The 18,754-nt window shown below is 34.3% G+C and overlaps 3 protein-coding genes across 7 annotated transcripts; 1 reads left to right on the forward strand and 2 right to left on the reverse strand.

The window, feature by feature from the left end:
• Positions 1 to 491: 491 nt before the first annotated feature.
• Positions 492 to 8,284, reverse strand: LOC110601406 (RNA-binding protein 25). Of its 4 annotated transcripts, none has more exons than XM_021738528.2 (5): positions 7,962 to 8,284; positions 7,513 to 7,559; positions 6,733 to 7,384; positions 1,798 to 2,842; positions 492 to 1,531 (listed from the first exon to the last, which is right to left on the reverse strand). In XM_021738528.2, the coding sequence occupies exons 3-5, from the start codon at positions 6,805 to 6,807 to the stop codon at positions 1,023 to 1,025; spliced, it is 1,629 nt and encodes a 542-aa protein (XP_021594220.1). In that variant the 5' UTR covers positions 6,808 to 7,384; positions 7,513 to 7,559; positions 7,962 to 8,284; the 3' UTR covers positions 492 to 1,022. The 4 variants fall into 4 exon arrangements, with proteins under 4 accessions (XP_021594220.1, XP_043807013.1, XP_021594219.1 ...); XM_043951078.1 differs by having other exon boundaries at positions 7,513 to 7,572; XM_021738527.2 differs by having other exon boundaries at positions 6,733 to 7,559.
• A 3,574-nt stretch (positions 8,285 to 11,858) lies between these two features.
• LOC110600734 (glycine-rich RNA-binding protein 2, mitochondrial) lies at positions 11,859 to 13,652 on the forward strand. 2 transcript variants are annotated; one of them, XM_021737590.2, is made up of 5 exons: positions 11,859 to 12,019; positions 12,242 to 12,379; positions 12,468 to 12,536; positions 13,169 to 13,275; positions 13,363 to 13,652. In XM_021737590.2, exons 2-5 carry the CDS (start codon positions 12,256 to 12,258, stop codon positions 13,477 to 13,479), a joined length of 417 nt encoding a protein of 138 aa, XP_021593282.1. In that variant the 5' UTR covers positions 11,859 to 12,019; positions 12,242 to 12,255; the 3' UTR covers positions 13,480 to 13,652. The 2 variants fall into 2 exon arrangements, with proteins under 2 accessions (XP_021593282.1, XP_021593283.1); XM_021737591.2 differs by having other exon boundaries at positions 11,876 to 12,019; positions 12,248 to 12,379.
• A 2,666-nt stretch (positions 13,653 to 16,318) lies between these two features.
• On the reverse strand, positions 16,319 to 18,260 carry LOC110601871 (UDP-glucuronate 4-epimerase 6). Its single transcript, XM_021739248.2, has one exon. It carries the CDS (start codon positions 18,082 to 18,084, stop codon positions 16,711 to 16,713), a length of 1,374 nt encoding a protein of 457 aa, XP_021594940.1. The 5' UTR covers positions 18,085 to 18,260; the 3' UTR covers positions 16,319 to 16,710.
• Between the last annotated feature and the right edge of the window lie 494 nt (positions 18,261 to 18,754).

The following is an 18,754-nucleotide window of genomic DNA, read 5'->3' on the forward strand; positions in this document are numbered from 1 at the left end:
GCGATTGAAAATTAAGAGATAAAGCGAAAGACAAGAAAAAATTGCACAAAGCAGAAAAGGTTTGAGAAATTATTAATAGCGATTGAGACTTACTGGAAGACGGTTGGATTAATATGAATGCTCAAAGATTATGCCACATTACAAAACTCAAACGCTTGGTTAAACATCCATTCAAAATAAATAGGTTAGATATAAAATTATTAATACTCTTAAACTAACTACTTCTGATAGAAGAAACTACGGCAAAAACCATATGGTCATACCACGCGGCTAACAAAATTAAAATCCCATGTTGTCAAGTTAAATCAAGAGTGGCCTAAATATTTTGATGTCCTACAAAAGAGGCATTGAACAGAGAATTCAAGGAAAGGAGAAGAGATGATCTTGAAAGCCACTAGAGAGTCCAGATCATAAGCTACTGAGGTAGAAGCAACAAGAAGATCAAAACAAGTTAAGAGATCCCATGCCTATACAGAGCACAGAAGAGAGGGTGAATAAATGAATGGGACTACTTTTCTTTCCCTCTATCTTACATTTCTTGTAAATAAGAGTGTTCTATTTTACAAAACAAAATTGTGGTGGAGTTGCAAAGATCACAGCTAGTTTCTCTTGCATTCTCGATTAGAAAGAGATTAGCTTTAAGCAAATAAAATAAAATTGCACAAGCTCATACATCACCTTTTCCAAGCAACCCCACTCAGGTGCCTTTATGAAAATTTCCATTTTGAATGAATTAGTGGTACCACATGCATAAGTAAAACCTGCCCCTCCCATCATAGCTTTTCTCAGGATGTGCCAGAACTGTGTGATAGATCATTTCCATTCAGCACCCTCACAAAACTGAGAAGGTCAAAAGAATGTAGACTGCAACATTGCTATTAATCAGATGAATGCAGCATCAGGATCATCAAATAATTGGATCAAGCGCAGAATGTTGCTACTTCAAACCCCCAGTTTACTATGTTGGATGACCAGCATATCAGACGAACAACATGTAAATCACAGTGCACAAAAATGATCGATCAGTATGGAATTACATATGGCAGTGCGCATACTTCAGCTGCCTCCATCTGCAAAGCTTCTGACCATACCTGAGGTGTCTCATCAACCCCAAAAGAACCCACCTTGGCCTTCTTTGATTCAAAATCTCTACCTTGAAAAAGCCATTCTTGGTTGTCAAAATCACACCATTCTTCCATTTTGGGCACCGTAAGCACCTCAGTTAGATACTTGGTATCAGGATGGGGTTTCTTCAACGCTTTAGCTATTTGATCAGCCTGTGCAGTCGTGGGGAAAGATTTTGATGTCGGAATGGACAGTGGCTGTGTTGTTGAGGATATAGGTAATGCCTGTGTTTCTATTAGACCATTTATTTTGCGTTCTTTTGCATGGACCTTAAGATTATTGACTGCACAATTCCCATCAGATAAAAAAGGAACGGAAGTTTGAGGAGTTGCCAATATCTTTCCATTTTCCATCAATGGATGCGAGGAAGCAGGCCTTGGCATCTTACTGGGCTTAATGTCAATAGCTGAAACAGAACAAAATAAAGCAAAACCTGTTAATTAACAGGAAAGCATAAGTATTTGATTGTAAACAGACGAGTCGCTGTGAAATACTGCTGGTCAAGTTAACAGCAGAACATGAAAAAATGGGAAACCTACCAAGTCTTGCTCGAATTTTTTTCTACCATGTACCAACACAATAATTTCTCCCCATTTCAAAATATGGAGGAAAACAGGAAATTTAGGGAAGGATGGGCTGAAAATAAATGATTTTCACTTCTATATGACTCACCGTCAAAAAATCCATTTGTGTCCAAGTCCTTTTGTTTCCTTAGATTTCCCTCAGTGACACCACTCTTAGTGTTCTCCTTGAGAAGATGAGAAGCTTTGGCATTATGGACTCCCGTATGGTCAACCTTGCTGTTTTCTTTTAATTTATCCAGCTCTCGATTCTTATGTTCATTTTTCTCCTTTTCTTTCTCGTCCTTTTTCCTTTTTTTGTCCTTCCCTTGACCTTCTTTTCCCTTATCTTTATCCTTCCGTTTTTTGCCACGTCTATCTCCACCTTCATTTCCTTTGCTCTTTTCTTTTCCTTCAATCCTTTTCTCAATATCCTTCTCCAGTTGTATTGGTGTTTTATCAATTTTAGTCTGAACTGTTCCAGGAAGGCTCGGAGACATTGCCTTTCCAGAAATTTCTGACTCATCCCTGATTCCTTGCCCATCCAACTTCTTATCATAGCCTCTCTGGTTCTTGTCCTTGCTATCAGCCAAAGTCCCAGTAGCCTCTGACACCAGTCTGACCACTTGCTCATCCTTTCGTGCATCCACACAAGTGATTTTCTCAACCAACTGTTTTCCACTTCCTCTGGCTTCATCTCTGGTCCTCCTGTCCACCTCCTGTACAAAATTAGACTCCTTTGGTTGCTCAGTGAGATGGCCGTTCTGAGCAAACCTCTCACTGTAACTTGAAAATTGCCCAGAAAATTTCTTTTCACCTGAGATATATTTTCTATCAAAGTCTCTTTCCTTCCCCCTTTGGATGAATATTTCTCCGCTATTAACCTCAGATTTACCAGAAATTTTCTTCTCATCTGGGGCTTTATCTCCATTGTTATGTTCAGATTGCCCTGGAAGTCTCTTCTCATCTGAGGCACTAATTTTGTCTTTATCCTTGTCTCTGTCCCTCTCCTTTTTGTCTCTGTGCTTATCCTTTTTCTCTTTCTTATCCCTAAGCTTTCCATCACTTCTATCTTTTTCTCTTTTTTCTTTATCTTTACCTTCTCTCTGTTCTCTGTTCTTCTTCTCCTTCTTATGCTTCTTCTCCCTGTCCTTTTCCTGAAAGTCATGGAAAGCAAACCATTCAACTGAAGAGCCAAACCTGGTCGATTCTCAGCAGTACATTACCTTGCATCAAGCACGGACATCGTATACAACATTGAACTCATGCATTTCTACCTAAAACTTAATATGTACGGAACAACTTAAATACAAATTTTTTACTAAAAAAAATTACTTCAAGTATCCATTACGCATGCAAGTGAATCAAGTGAAGATTTAAAGAAAAGCTTTCATATCACACACACAACCTAAGCTTCGTAGTCTGACACCAAAGGATCACCTTCGGGAACAAACACAAGCAGGGTTAAATAGATCTCCTATTCAATTTGGCTTGTAAAGAGATCCTTTCAGAGAATTGAAAAAAAATGAATGCTGCTTATAAAGAGCTTTTATTATAAAATCATAACTACATGTTGCTCCCTTAAATATAGGATAAGAGGGGAAAACGATACAGATACTTTTTCACATGGCAGAAACTAACCATTTCTCTTATTAACCGAAACACCAATTACAAATATACAACACTCAACATTAAGAAGAAAACGATACAGACACTTTTTCGCATGGCAGAGAGGCAATTAAAAGGAAAAAGGAAAGGAAAAAAAAAAGAAGATAAAACTGGAAAGACTGGATCACTGCATCTCTTCGCCCACATTAAGAATAAAATGAATACAATGAAGAAAAAGTGAATTAAGGACACCCCAAGTTAAAAGGCAAGAGTGTGTACGATAAGTTTCAAATTTCAACCAAATCTTCAATTCCCAGGAGGCTCCCTTAGGAGAAACCTCCAATTCTAGGAGCATCACGATGTAAATGTAATTTGGTAGAACACCAAGATGCACTGACCCGTGCCAATAATTAGCTACACTGCCACAGTGACTCATTATAATCCATGTTGGTAAAATATGTAGAAAATTCCTATTACATCAGTACATCACAGAACAAGAAGGCTATTTACTAAAAGAAAAGTGTAAGACCTGGCTACAACACTATCACTAAACAAAAATTAGGCAGTTTGCAGTTATGATCTTTAGCATCTATTCCCTTTCCATATGCATACAAGAACCAAGATGTATAGAAGAGGCATTTCCAACACAATATATTTGTCTACGAAGAAGATGCAACTCGTCCCAGTCTTAAGAGTTTGATGACTTAACTCACTGTCCAGCACACTGATGGTGAAAAAACAAACATGTCAGAGTCCATGCATTGCAAGGATTTAGCTGAATGGCACATTCAGCGCCTCAGGGCACCAAATCTTAAATAACAGTTTCAAACAAGGATGTTTTTGAAAACTAAGATAATCACCTTGGACATATTTCAGAAGTACAGGAAATCTAGAAAGTGCAAGATTGTAACCATAATTAATAAGCAAAATGGAATGAGAATAAATCAAACAAAGCAATAATAAGATAAAGTCCAATTGCGACAATAAGATGAACAGAGTTTATGAAAAGATCTAGTATTCTCACCAACATTTAGCAGTACAATAGGGTCAGTGTTGCCAGTAAAAGAAAACCAAACACAAGTAAAGCATAAAGATTCAGTGAAAGCTCCAGTGGCTGGGAGAAAAGTGTACTAGAACACTACATTTTAGTAGTATATCCATCCTCAGTTAAATAATCCCATCAAAGTTCAAGGTAAACTTTCAATCATGCAACAGGTATAAAACAACAAGTCAAAATGGTAACCAAAATAACCTGGTTCTGGTTACATGTTATTTTATTAGCAATGCTCTGAAGAAAAGGTTTTCAACATTATAGCAACAGGAGGATATATTCCACTACGAAGTAAGAAGCAAGAACGATTGCATCCATTCAGAATTATAAGACCCGCAAGTCCGCGTGATCCTCACTTTCAGGGTTCATAAAAATTAAGATGAATCTCTCCAGTTGCAAAAAATGATGAAGATATCATCATTAATGAAACAATTCCAAGTTTCAACAAACATCTGCCATCAATTTAGTGCATGCAACATGCACCTAATTAGTGCATTCACAGCATCCAAAAACTCAAAGCGTTTTAGCATCAAAGATACTAAAATTGATATTTACCAGAAGATTATGATTTAAAGAGCTAAACCAGAACTCTATATGTTTCTATCTGATCTCTCTGGATGGTTACAATCCAAATACAGGGGCAAAGTATAGTAACCACAGAAAAGATAGCGACTTGTGTACAGATAATTCAATAAATCAGGCAAGGATCAGAATTTTGGTAGTTGCATAGGGCTCGGGCACTTTTCTCAAGACAGTAGCTTTGCTAGTCTCGGTAAGGATTTTTGAAATAGTGGCATGAAGAAGCACTATGAAGTGAAGAATTGAGGCTCCAATTCTACAACCATCTCTTACGCCATAACGTCTCCAAAAAAAATCAGAAAGAGAGAAGCAATAAAGAAATCAAACGTTCTGCAAGATCTCCATCTGAATGTTAATTACAACAGGCCAAACAAAGAAGCTCAAAAAGAATGGTTTCCAATTGCTTGAGAAAGTCAGCATCAAACTTGAGAGGGAGGCAACTAAGCTAAAGTGTCCTTTTAAAAGTAAGAAGTGCAGCAATCATTCAGCATGTTACAATTTTAGGCACACCCCAAAATGATTCACATAGAACTTCTGAAGAAGCCAAACATGAAAACAGCGGACACATTTTGATGAAGTAATCTTGACTTAAAGAGATGAAGGGAACCAGAAACATAGCATATAAGAGGAAAGGATTCTACTGTCAAGACATTAAACATGTTGAATTTGTGTTACTCGGAGTGAGATCAATTTTGTTATGCCCAGTGTTCAAGACATCATTGCACCCCTCACAATTAGCGAATATGAATGGTAAAGTTAGCATCCAACCTTACAAAATTCCAGAGCTTCTATCCCTATTTACCATAACTTAGTGGTGATAAGGCCACAATCATGGGCATGAAGGCTAAGACATATCTATGAGAAAAGCCCAAAAAGTTCCCCTCATCGTCTCTTTGATTTTGCAAACAATTTAATACAGAACAGATCTTGTTCTATGCCTCTAAACCTTAAACTCTCCTTTTAAGACTCTAATTACCTCACAATTTATGACAACAGAAGAACCATAAAGACCCTAAAATTAGCATTCATAAGTATCATTCCCCAAAACTCAACTTCTCATTACTCTCAGGTAGTTGCTGTCATAGAGAGCTCCTTAGAAGAACTAGTAAATTGAAAAATTAAATTCACGTCCTTTTAAGGCATATAAATCAACCTCTTCACAATGAAAACAAAGAGAAAAGTTAATAAACATGGCAAAGTAGAAAAATGACAGAGCTGCAAATGATAAAGTAATAAAATCTTACTGGAAATAAAAGCCTAATAAATGTATGACATTACCAAATTTCATTCTAAACTAGGTTTGAGAAATTATATATCTTCAAAGAACCAGTTACTAATGTCCTAACTCCTAAGTGAACATTCCAAAATCAGGCTGCCCATACAGGGGGGATGAAACAACTTCCAATATGATAACTTGGGATATAGAGGCCAAAAAAATATATACAAGAGAGACAACACAAGCGCCTATTGTTGTCCCTCTAAATCAGGGAACAAGAATATCATGCTGCCATCTCAGCCAACCATTACCTTTGATATTATCTAAACTCCCAGTTTAACTCTTTGTTCCTCTAGTAATTAAAATCTTGTCTGTTCTTCAAACAGAATGAATGCAGTTGAATCAGCAAGAAAACACCACTTTTGCACTCTAAGCTAAAGCTGTTGCCTACAATAATTCACATAATTGAATTTGCAGTACAAAACGGGATCACTTGTTTCAATCCAGTGCATATTAAAACATATTCTATTCCATAACCATAATGAAAGCCATGCCAATGTATAATTGTGCAGAAAATAGGGTTAGCATTTCACCTTTTTTAGTAAGTCCACGTCATGTCTCCTAGCCTTTTCATATCCTGGTGGTGGAAATGGAAAGCAACGCGACATTGCACAGAATCTCAGAACACAAGACACGGCCAACTTCCACAAAAGAAAATGCTTGTATTACTTTCCAGTAGCACTGTTCCGAAAAGGGAACGGACCAGTAACTATGTTCCTGTCCATGCACCATGTCCCCGCATTCATTTCCTGCTTCAAAACTGCGCCATGAGCTTCTCCATCCCTCCCAACAGCACAGATACCAAAATCCAGCAACCTTCTAGTAGAATTCACCAAAATGTACACAGCGCAAAGCAGAATTCATTGAGGAAAACCCTTAATACCAAAGGTCACCACTGCTTCCACCAAATCAAACTTACTATAGTATTACACTACACGGTGATAGTTCAAGAAAAGCAAGATGACAAAAGTAACTTTGGAGAAATTCCTCCTCCCCCAAGAACTTAGCTCAAACTATGTCAACCCAAAAGGTTTCTTAAGAAACAAAAATGGTGCACTACAATCTGATCTTCTATGTTGTCTTCCTGGCCAATACAGAAACATCACCTTCCTTTCCTTGTGACCAAAACCAAATACCCAAATCATCCCCCAGTTGAAGATCGGAACATACAAGGCAGCAAAAGCCCTTTATACAAAACATAATACTTGGTTAGTCACAAAATCCAATATATGCAATCCTCTTCCATGCGCAAGGCTAACAATCTTAATTGATCACCGCAATCAATTCAAGAGTTCAATAACAGAACTGCCCACCTCAGAACTCCAATCCCTTGAAAGATGGTTCATTCTCCAGTTTGCTCCTGAATCAAAACCCTAATCAGTGGAGACATCACGAAATTCAATGAGTGCCCAATTATGATCGGGCAAAACCCTAGAAAATATAACAAAGTCGCCAAGCAGATATCCAGCTCCCAACAAAACAAAAACCCATTAAAATTCAGTTTTCAGGCAGAACGAAAATGGTTATTAAAAAAACTAAAACCCAGAAAAGAGTAGCTCTTAAGAAACTTGTAGAACAGCATGAAGGAATAAAGGGAATGTAAGAATAACAACTTTTTTCAAGTTCCTAAGTGTAATGGGTATCAATTAAAAGCGAATAAGAAGATGGATTCAGAGCGTAAATGGGAAGAAAAACAAAAACATAAGCCAAAAATTTTCTTTCAAAAAAAAAAGTGATAGAAAATCCGTCAAGTGGAGATTACCTTGTCCGCTACAACAAATACGACATTGTAGAGGGACAAGATCTCTCTGTATGATATTAGGGAAGCTGAAGAATAACAAAGATTTGATACTTTGTTGTTTCTTTTTTACAGTGTAGATTGTTCGTTCTCTTTTTTTTTTTTTTCCGTTTGTTCTTGATGCTGTGTGTGTATCTTCTAAGAAAGAAGGCTCGCGTTCTCTCTATCTCTCCCTCTTGTTAGTAGGTTTCTTCTTTTTTTTCTTTTGTTTTTTTTGTTATTTAAGATAAAAATAAAAATGAAAATTGTTGGGAAGCTACACGCGAGAATGAGAGAAAGAGGGAAAGCAAAATAAGCAGCTCTAAGAAACGCCCTAGCCCCTAATGCCCATATAAATTTGTGAAGCGAAGAGAGAGAATACTCTGACACTGACACGGACCCTTTCTCAACCTCTGTTCTCCACCTCACGCGCTCTCTTTCCATTATTCTTACACGCTCTACCCCTATTAAATTTCGTATTTCCCATATAATTCAACATTTTTTTATTCTTATTTAATACTTTAATTATTTAATTTAATAAAAAATCATATGAAGTCTTATATAAAAAAAAAATAGACTCGAAAAAAAGTTTATTGTTAAAAAATTATGAAAAATTAACTAACAATCCTCTCCATTTATATATTTTTTTTTATGATATCTCTTCCCAACAGAGAAATATAGTAGCCTCAGGATTCTTTAACTTTCACTCCACTTCAATAATACGACAGCGTTTTTATTTGTAAAATAGTTATTAAAATAATAGTTTATGATGTGTGTGTATAATTTATAATAAAAATATATTAAGAGTTGTTTTATTTAAATTTATAAGATATAAAAAATAAATTATTATTCGCCTTACAATTTAATTTTATGATTATTCATAATTTTTTTATTTTTAAGGATTTGAAATTTGAGATTTATAATTTAAAACTTTTAGATATTATAATTTTAAAAATATATTTTTTAAAGTAAAACTATTGATTATATTAATAAAATTGTATCAAACAAAAAGAGATATCATCTCAAACAAAGAGATAATTATGCCTAATAGAATATCTAGCCAAAATATGAGCAGTTAGAGTAGTATTATGATAAACTCATATAACAGAAATATCAGTTCTAAAGTCTAACAAAAATTTACAATCATTCAAAATCAAACCCCTACATAAGATAATTTGGTAAAAATGCTCCTCATTTTTTCTCATCTCTCGAGTATAAATCATTAAAATCTCCCGAATAAAGCCACAGAAAAAAGTTCTACAAGATAAAGTTCGAATAAGATTCCAAAACTGACGTTGTCGTTGTGATTCCGAAAACCCATAATAACTAGTAAACATTCATTGAACATTACCTTCTGAAACAACCAAATCAATAAAATTTGAAAAAAAGCCAACCACAGAAACAGACACATGACTCTTCCATATTATTGAAATGCCTCCTCCCAATCCTTGTTTATTGACTGAGAAGCAATTATCAAAATGTAAAAATTACGAAAAAATTCCATACGAGAACTAAAAGTTTTTATTTCCATCAAAAATAAAATGTTCGGCTTGTAATTAGTAACCAAATCCTTTAATGCATTAACTGTCCGAGGATTGTCGAGTATTCGGTAGTTCCAACAAAGGACGATCAGTGCTTTTGGCTATCCCAACCTTTGACGGGATGAACTGTTTCACTGTTGCCTGTCAAATTAACATTTGTAGGGATGTTGTTAGAGGCATCATGTTGAGAGGAAGGAAAACCTATGTTTAGTGTTTCTTGACCTTTTTTTAGCATCATCATTTATTTGGGTGCAATCTCCTCATCAAGCTTATTAGAACTGTCTTGACCCACAGAATTATTGTCCATATCCATAATATGGTCTTCAAACTCCTTATTTACATGGATTGACTTTTGCCAAATAAGGAAAAATGCCTATTATGTGCTGCCAAATTAGTGTTTTCAAAATTACTAGTTGATACCAATCTGGACAAAAATCCTGGCGGAGTAGAATTGCCGGAATCACACAGCCATAGGTTTGTCGGTCTCTGGTTCCGATAAACAAGTGTTCTGAGGAAATCGCCCCAACCAAACTTGACATCTTCTTTCTTCAACCTCAGCCGCAAGTTACAAAAAGTCTCCACGTGATCCAGTTTTCCACATAGATAGCAAAAAATTATCAGTTTTTTGTATTGAAACTTCACAGTAAACACAGTACTGTCATTTTCAACAAATTTCTTTCGTTGTTTCAATGGCTGTCGAATGTCCAAACAAACTTTAACTCTCATGGGGTCCGGCGACATAACTGAAACATTTTTCATATCATACTATTTATAGTGGTCAATAAAATATCCGACCAATTTAGTCAACGTCTCATTATAATAACCAAAAGGGAGGTCTTTAATCATAATCCAAAAATTAGAATGAGTTAGAGGGATGTGGAGAGGATTTTCATTACATTGTATTTCCTTCCAAACAAGTAGGAATCGATTGTACAACCAAGGGCCCCATTCTCTATATTTTCAAAATCAACATTATTAAAAAATCGAAATAGATATCTTTTTGCCTCTAATTTCATAATAGATACCCCTCTAAATGACGCTATAAATCTGGCAAAAAGGTCTGCATATTCTGAAAATTGATTGGATTGTATGTGTGAAACATCCCCACCATACAGAAATCATAAGTGACGATCAGAATATCTCTGTAACTCTTAATAGGGACAACAACATCTTTTTATGATAGTCAATTAACGCAAATAGTCTTCCATGGAAAAATAAGAAGTTAAGTTTAAGGAAGAAAAAAATACGAGAGTATCGAGTCATAAATAAATTACTGAGAGAAACTTGCGTCAAAGAATAAGGATATTAAAAGCAATCAAAGCTATGAACAGAAAGGTTGTCTTTGTAGTGTATAATTTTAAAAATATTTAAAATGTTATTTAAATACAACTTTATTAACAATCTTCTAACCTCCTTACATGCTGAATTGAGTTGCTTTTATTTTTGCATTTTAATTCTGATAAAATAATTTATATTTGAAAAATAATTTTTAATAGAATAATTTATTTTTTATTATTTAATTTTAATTTAAAAAATAAAAAATATTAATAAATTTATATATAAAAGTTTTAATAATAATTTTAAAATATAAAAAATAAATTTTCTTATTATTTTTTTAAAAAATAATTTATTTTTTTAACTAAAAAATATTTTTTATTAATTAAAAATTTTAAATATTTCAAATAATATAAAATATAAAAAAATATTTTTTTAAAAAATAATTTTTATAAAATAAACGGATTCTTAATATGGTAAAATTCTAATTATGATCCGAACATGAATGATAAAGGGTGAATCATTGCTTTTTGTATTAAGCATTTAGTTTTTGGTTAATCTTTACAAATGCTCCATTAATTTTTTTATTATATATATAATTAAAATAAATAATTCCAAAGATAAAAATATAATTTTTTAATTAATTTCATGCGCTTTACTTTTGAAATTATTACTTTTTAATTTTCTCCCTCTTTTACTGTATTTTTTATTTCAAACGTGGGAGATAGTAAATAAAAAAAAATTTACTTTTCAATTTTATTTTTTTATTTATTTTATTTTATATATAATGAATAACAAAATATCCATGAATTATAAGCTTCCTAATATATATTTATTTTTAAAAGCTTATGAATTGTTTATTTTAGTTATTAAATACAATGGACACTTATTAATAACTGAACAACTAATAATTTATAATAATTTTAGCCGACCTATATTAAATACAATGTGCATGAATGACGAAACTACCCTCCATATGGCCGCATTTGTCCAACCTACAGAAGAAAGACAAGACGCAGCCAACTTGTACATCAATGACAAAACTGCCCTCCATATGACCGCGTTTTGTTCAACTAACAGAAGAAAGACGAGAAGCAGCGAAACTCCCCCACCGTTGTAGCTCCTCATTATAAAACGGGAAGATAGTTTGCGCACTTTCGGTTGTGCGCAGCTTTAAACCCTAGCCGCTCCTTTCTGATTTCTTCGATTTTTCTCCTCAAAGCCAGGGTAAGCTATTTTCTTAAACCCTAATTTACACACGTTTGCTTCTTTATTATTTGGCTCTGTTTTTCTATTTATTGTGATTTGGATTGACAACTGATGGATAAATAGTTTATTCCTGCATAATCAAGATTCTATAATTGCCTGGAGCTGGGATTTGAGTACTAATAGAGATTTTTCATTTCTTTTTTTTGTCGTTTTGATGGGTTTCGTTGGGAAATCATGAAGCTTCAGTAGACTAAATGGCTTTCTGTAACAAACTTGGGAGCTTGGTGAGGCAGAGCTTTTCGCAGAATGGGCAAGTTCAAATGGGCTCTATGTTGAGCTCTATTCGGTGCATGTCATCTACGAAGCTTTTTGTGGGAGGTATTGATAAATGCTGTATCAAATAGGTGTGTTTAGTAGTTCACTAGTGTTCTGCGTTTAACTCTTAGGGTGTTTTCTGTGTTTCAAGGTCTTTCCTTTGGAACGAATGACGAGTCGCTAAAGGAAGCTTTTTCTGGATATGGTGATGTGGTCAATGGTAAGTTTTATTATTCATCTCATAGCATGGAAGAGGTTTTATAACGTCAACGAAACTGAAATTGTGAATGCAAAATCCAACTGCTAGGAGCGTACGTGATTATCTGCTTTATCTTGCTGCGGTCAAACCCATATGTGTAGTGCAGAATTCGTCTTAAGCCTTGGGGATCATTTGAGTCCTAAGTTGTGTACTGCTGCAACTTTTGGATTGGTGTGGAAATTTCTTTTCTTACTTTCTGTGGTGGCTCTGTTTTAATTAGTTTCTCTTTCCCAACATAACGTACCTCCTTCCTGGAAAAAACAGTCCAAGATAGTTATCCAATTATCTGTATATATTTTTTATTTGTTACTAATCTCTTCCCTTTGCTCTGCCTGAAAACCATCGCAGTAGCAGTGCAGCAGTCGTATATATGGATGCCAATGTAAAATGTATCCACTGGGCTGCATATTTATTCACTTAATTGTCCTACTTTAGTTATTAGCCAATATAAATGTTTTCCCCTCAGTTTGTCACCTGTCCTCTAACTAAAAAGAAAGATGTATGTATGCTCTTGTGGAGAGAACCACAAAAGTGGATATTTTTGTCCCTGAGTAGGGTCATAGTACTGATTCGCATTGTTGTTCTGGTTACAGCAAGGGTTATTACTGACAGAGATTCTGGAAGGTCAAGGGGATTTGGTTTCGTTGACTTCTCAAGCCAGGAATCTGCAAGCTCAGCATTGTCAGCTATGGATGGCCAGGTTAGAAGTAGAACATTTAAAGAGATTGTAGCAATGCCTTTTCTCTTTGATTACATTTTGAGTTTGTATATGCTATTTTTTTCACAGGAATTACATGGACGAAATATTCGTGTGAGTTATGCCCAAGAAAGACCTAGCGGTCCACGATCTTTCAACAACAACTTCCGTGGGAATGGAAGCTTTGGCAATGACAGTGGTTTCTAAGTTGTTGCGATCAATGGCCCTGCTCCTATAGCTAGTTATTACTGGTTCATGCTTTTATTTACTTGGGTAGTATTTGCTTATGTATTTTCTTATAACTGGGTGGCATTTATCGCCATATTAAATGTTTTCTTGGTGAGTTAAAAATATGGAGATGTGCAACTTTGTTGTTTGCATTCTCTCTTAGAGAAGCGTATCATTGATTAAATGGTTCACTGCAGGGGATTTGCGTGCTTAGGCGTTGCAAAACTCTAAAAGGCTGTTAACTGTAGGGAGGGAAATTTCTTTTGCGGCCTTTGGGAATTAAATGATTCCCTATGAACATTGCTTTCTGGCAATTATGATCTTCTGGCCTCTTTGATAATCTTGGATCTAGTCCATGGTATGTCTCAATATCCGGCCCATGTCTTGAGAAGGTCTTGCATGCGGAACTCTATTTTTCATTTTAGAATATAAATTTCATTAGAGTGAAAAGGACATCAAACCCATTACAAAAACCTTATACAGGCTAAGGTTTCTAAGAAATAAAAATAGAAAAACAAGCCCATAAAACTCACGTACATATGAAGGTCCAAATTTCTGCAAATGCCAACTCAAAGGACTTGCAATCGAAACAAAGAGAAATTCTCTCTATAAGTAGAGGAGAGATTCTTAATCCTACTAAACGAGGTGAGATCTAAAAGACTGGTTTGTCATCCGTGTTTTTTAAATGGTAGATAAAATGCAAGTGGGTGTAACTGTCGTTTTTGCCATTCAGTTTAATTGTCTGTTTTTTAGGCCAATTAACTTAAAAAGTTTAATATTTACGTGCATTTGTATTTTAATTTAAGTTTTTTAATCTTGATTTAAATGGTTCCATCTTTGTATTTTGGTATAATTTTAATCATATGTAAATTATAATCAATATGTAAATTTTTAATTTAGTTGGCATTATTTAAATTAATAATTAAATTAACGATAATATAATTTTACATTTCGATTTAAAATATTTAAATTTTATTTTATATTAATAAATATGAAGATTTTATAATATATATTATTTTTAATTATTTTGTATATAATATTATTTTAAATTAAATAATATGTCTTTTATAAAATATTTATAATTATTATTATAAAATGAAATTTATTTCTGTAAAAAATGTGAATTTTAAATTATTTATTTTTAATTTTAAAAATTAATTAAAATTATACTTGAATATAAATATTAAACTAGTTTATACAAAAATTAAATATTTAAATTAAAATGTAAAATAATATAAAGCGTTAGGCTCGACAATCAATTTATCTCATCTGATAAAATTTTAAAAATTTAAATTATATCAAATTATAAAAGTTGAATTAATTAAATTAAAATTAAAAGATAAAAATTTGGATTAAAATTGCTTCAATTTTGCAGTTGGGTTAATACATGCAGACCATTGGTTTTTTATATATATATATATATATATTATTATTTTTAATGTTAGTTAAACAATTAATAAGGGACTATTAAATTATAGAAAAATACCATGTTCCTCTGGTGTATGAAAATTTTGCCAAATTGATGAAGTTTCGTCCACCCATCTAACATAAAATTCTTATAAATCTGTGGTGCCAAACACTGCCTCAAAGGTCAAGAATCAATTATTTATATGAGATAAAATCCTGAATCCACAGCTTAAAAGCAAGCAAGTTGTAGATATCACAGACTGGAAATCACAAAAACACATTCTCTGGCATTTGGAAAAAAGGAATCCATAGATTATTCCTCCGACACTTGCTGCTTCTAATTCAAAGTCAACAATTGATGACACTACCCCAGCTAATAGATTTTCAGAATTTGGATATATGCTATCTTTATAGCTGACTTCTGACTTTTTGCCCTTAATTTCATTTTTTATATTTGATGTTTGGAAGTTAGGCTTTCTTTCTTTCATGGTTGGTGGAACTTGCTAGTTGGAACCATTTCTTCTATATAATTAATTTTTATATATTTATTGAATTAAAATTCAATTATATTTTATCTTATTTTAAGCAAATTAATGACAGCATTGGATTTGCAAGTTGCAACTTTTCAACTGCAAATAAGCAATGTGATTAACTAATGGATTATTTTTAGATACTCATAATTAGGAGATGATATTTGAGGATCAGCAGAGATTTCCAGCAAAAGCAAAAAAAAAGAAAAAAGAAAAATCAATTAAAGTGATGAAGTTGGGGCAAAGTGCAATGGAGATCTTTGAAAATCAATTTGATATTTAGCCCCTTCTTTTTTCATCTCAACAGATACAAAGACTTACCTAACTTGGTAAACTGAAAATCTAACAGCAATCAATCTCTCTCTCTCTCTCATAAACACACTTATATTTATAGACTTTGTACGTATACATTCGATCAATTAATAAATAATATACTAGATAAAATATGATATGTTCTACATTTAAATTAAAATTAAATTAATAAATGCAAAGAAATTAAAAAAAAAAAAAAGAACCCAGAGTTTCTCATAAGTTCAAATATCAAAATTCTATTGTAGCCAGAAAAATCATGGCGTATAGCTATTTGAATCATTGCATTCAAGAATAAAGATTTTGCCTCTCTCGCTTCACTCGGACCAACTTTGTCATTAAACAACCATTCGTGATTCTTCAAGGCATTTTCCCTTCAGTGTTCCTTCAAATTATTGGAAGGGAACTATTAATTCTTCAACCCATTTGCATATGAAAGCATCTCATCCACTTGCATTCTTAAAAAGCCCAAAAAAAAAAAAGGTAATTCAATCGATTTTCTGTCATCAAATATCGACAAAATTATTAAATAAACCCTATTTCAAGAAAGGAAAAATAATGAAGATCACATAGAAAGAAGAATCTTGATGCCATTCATTGCTGTTCAATTACAAAATTTTCTTTTAAATATGATCTAAATGGCTGAGATCTGCAAGCTTTTTAGCAGACCCCACCAAAATTATTATTACATCCCAACTCCCCAGATCTACAACTTGTCCTTCTCCTTTCATTTTCTTTAGTTTCTTCATTCACATTTATCTTCTCTTTGTATTAGAACTATAATTTCTACATGCTGCATCACCACCACCACCTCCTCAAACATTTTCACTTCAGAACAGCAGAGAAAAAAAAAACAAGCAGAATTTATAAATTAATCTAAAGAAAAGAAAATGAAAATAAATAAAAAGCATCATCAATCATGCGGTGATGGTGATGACGATGATGATGAAGAATGGTCTGACGCTTAATTCTGGGAATGCTCACTGTCGATTTCGCTTTCCTTTTTTACCCTTGTATGAATCCCGTAATAACTTACGTACCACTTGACAAATTTTCTCAATCCTGAGCTCAAATCTGTGGTTGGCTTGTATCCAAAGTCCCTGTAAGCCAAGCTCACATTGGCATGTGTATAGGGCACATCCCCATTTCTTGGCATCTTAATCACATGCTTCTTGGCTTTTGTGTTCAATAAGGATTCCAAAATGGACACCAGTTTCCCTACAGGAACAGGTGATGTGTTCCCGAGGTTGTATACTCTTAGCTGTGCTGGTCCTTTCTTCTTTCCACCGCTTCCTGTGCTCTTCTCCGCCGTGTCCAAAGCCCCTATGCACCCTTTCACTACATCGTCAATGTATGTGAAGTCACGCGCCACCTGTTTTTCGTCCTGTGTCTGGTATATGTCTATGGGTTTACCTTGTAAGATATCCTTTGTAAAGAAGAAGTAAGCCATGTCAGGTCTTCCCCAGGGACCATAAACTGTAAAGAATCTTAATCCTGTAAGAGAAAGCCCGTAGATATGGTTGTAAGTATGGGCAATTTCTTCTCCTGCTTTCTTAGTAGCTGCATAAAGGCTGGCGGGTTGATCTGTCCTGTGGGTTTCAGAGAAGGGGACTTCAGTGTTGAGCCCATACACGGAGCTTGAAGAAGCCCAGACGATGGCCGGTTGTGGATTTGCTGCTTTGGCTACCTCGAGAAGATTGACGAAACCTGCAATGTTTGAGCTAACGTAGGATTGTGGGTTTTTCATGGCGTAGCGAACCCCAGCTTGAGCTGCCAGATGGAGGATGTGAGTGAAGGGTACAACGTCAAAGAGCTTGGCTAACAATGGTGCATCATTGAGGTCTCCTTCAACGACGAAGACTTGGTGTTTGAGCAGAAGTTTTTGTCGGTCTCTTTTCAATGATGGGTCGTAATAGCTATTGAAATTATCCAACCCAAGAACACCATCACCTCTCTTTTTCAAGGCAAGGGAGCAGTGTGATCCAACAAACCCAGCAGCACCAGTGACCAATACAGAGAACCCATTGGGCCGGCGAGGGGTAGCGGAGTGACGGACTTGTTTCTCCCAAGAAGAGCCGCCGACAGAAGAGGAAGAGGCAAAGAAAGAGGTGGAGAGGAAGCTGTGGCGGTGGGGATGGTCATGAAGATGTTGAGGATGATCAGAAAGAGGAGGGTAATTAATGGTGAAAAAGAGAATAAGAAGAAGAGCAATGAGAAGAGTTGCACGGAAGATAATCTTAGAGGAGGCATTGAGAAGTTTAGTATTATGAACCTTGCGAATGTAGCTGTTATACCTCTCAAGCTTAATGGTCTTGCTGGTGTCTGGCGGAGAAGCCATTGCTTAAAACTATAAAAACAAGGAGTTGGTGGGCAAGGGCTCAATCAAATGTTTTGGAAGAAAGAAAAAAAGCTGAGTGAGAGCCAATGGGTTGAGGTTGAGCCCTGAAATTGTGAAGAGTGTAGATCAAACATTATAAAAGAAAAGGGAGATAGAGAGAGAGAGAGAGAGAGATTGGTGTTGGTTGGAGACCACTTAGTTTTTTTTTTTTTTTGGTTGAAAAATGGGGATCATCATGATTATCATCTTCAAATTACTGTAAAAATAATGAAAAATTATAATTATTATGAGATGGAAAAATGCCAGCTATCTTCTTCTGTAGAAAACCCTTTCCTCTCCCATGTGATTTCCACGTGCGCAGATGTGAACACTAATCACGGCCCTTGTGAACTAACGAGACCCTTTTACTTTTTATCTTCATTTCAATCTAAAAATAATTAATAAACAAAAATTTCAACCACAGCAGTTAATCCGACTCATAAATATTCCATAAAGAAACGAATACTTTTTAGTATAATCACACTATTTTTAATTCATTGGCTTTCGCATATTATTAAAAATAAAATAATTTTAACGAGTATTTATTCTATTCATAAAAATTAAATTTTAAATTTTATTCAAAAAAAATATTAAACTATTTATTTTAATATTTTTTAATAAAAAAATTACG

Source organism: Manihot esculenta, chromosome 15, assembly GCF_001659605.2.
Source record: "Manihot esculenta cultivar AM560-2 chromosome 15, M.esculenta_v8, whole genome shotgun sequence".
In the NCBI taxonomy this organism is placed as follows: Eukaryota; Viridiplantae; Streptophyta; class Magnoliopsida; order Malpighiales; family Euphorbiaceae; genus Manihot; species Manihot esculenta.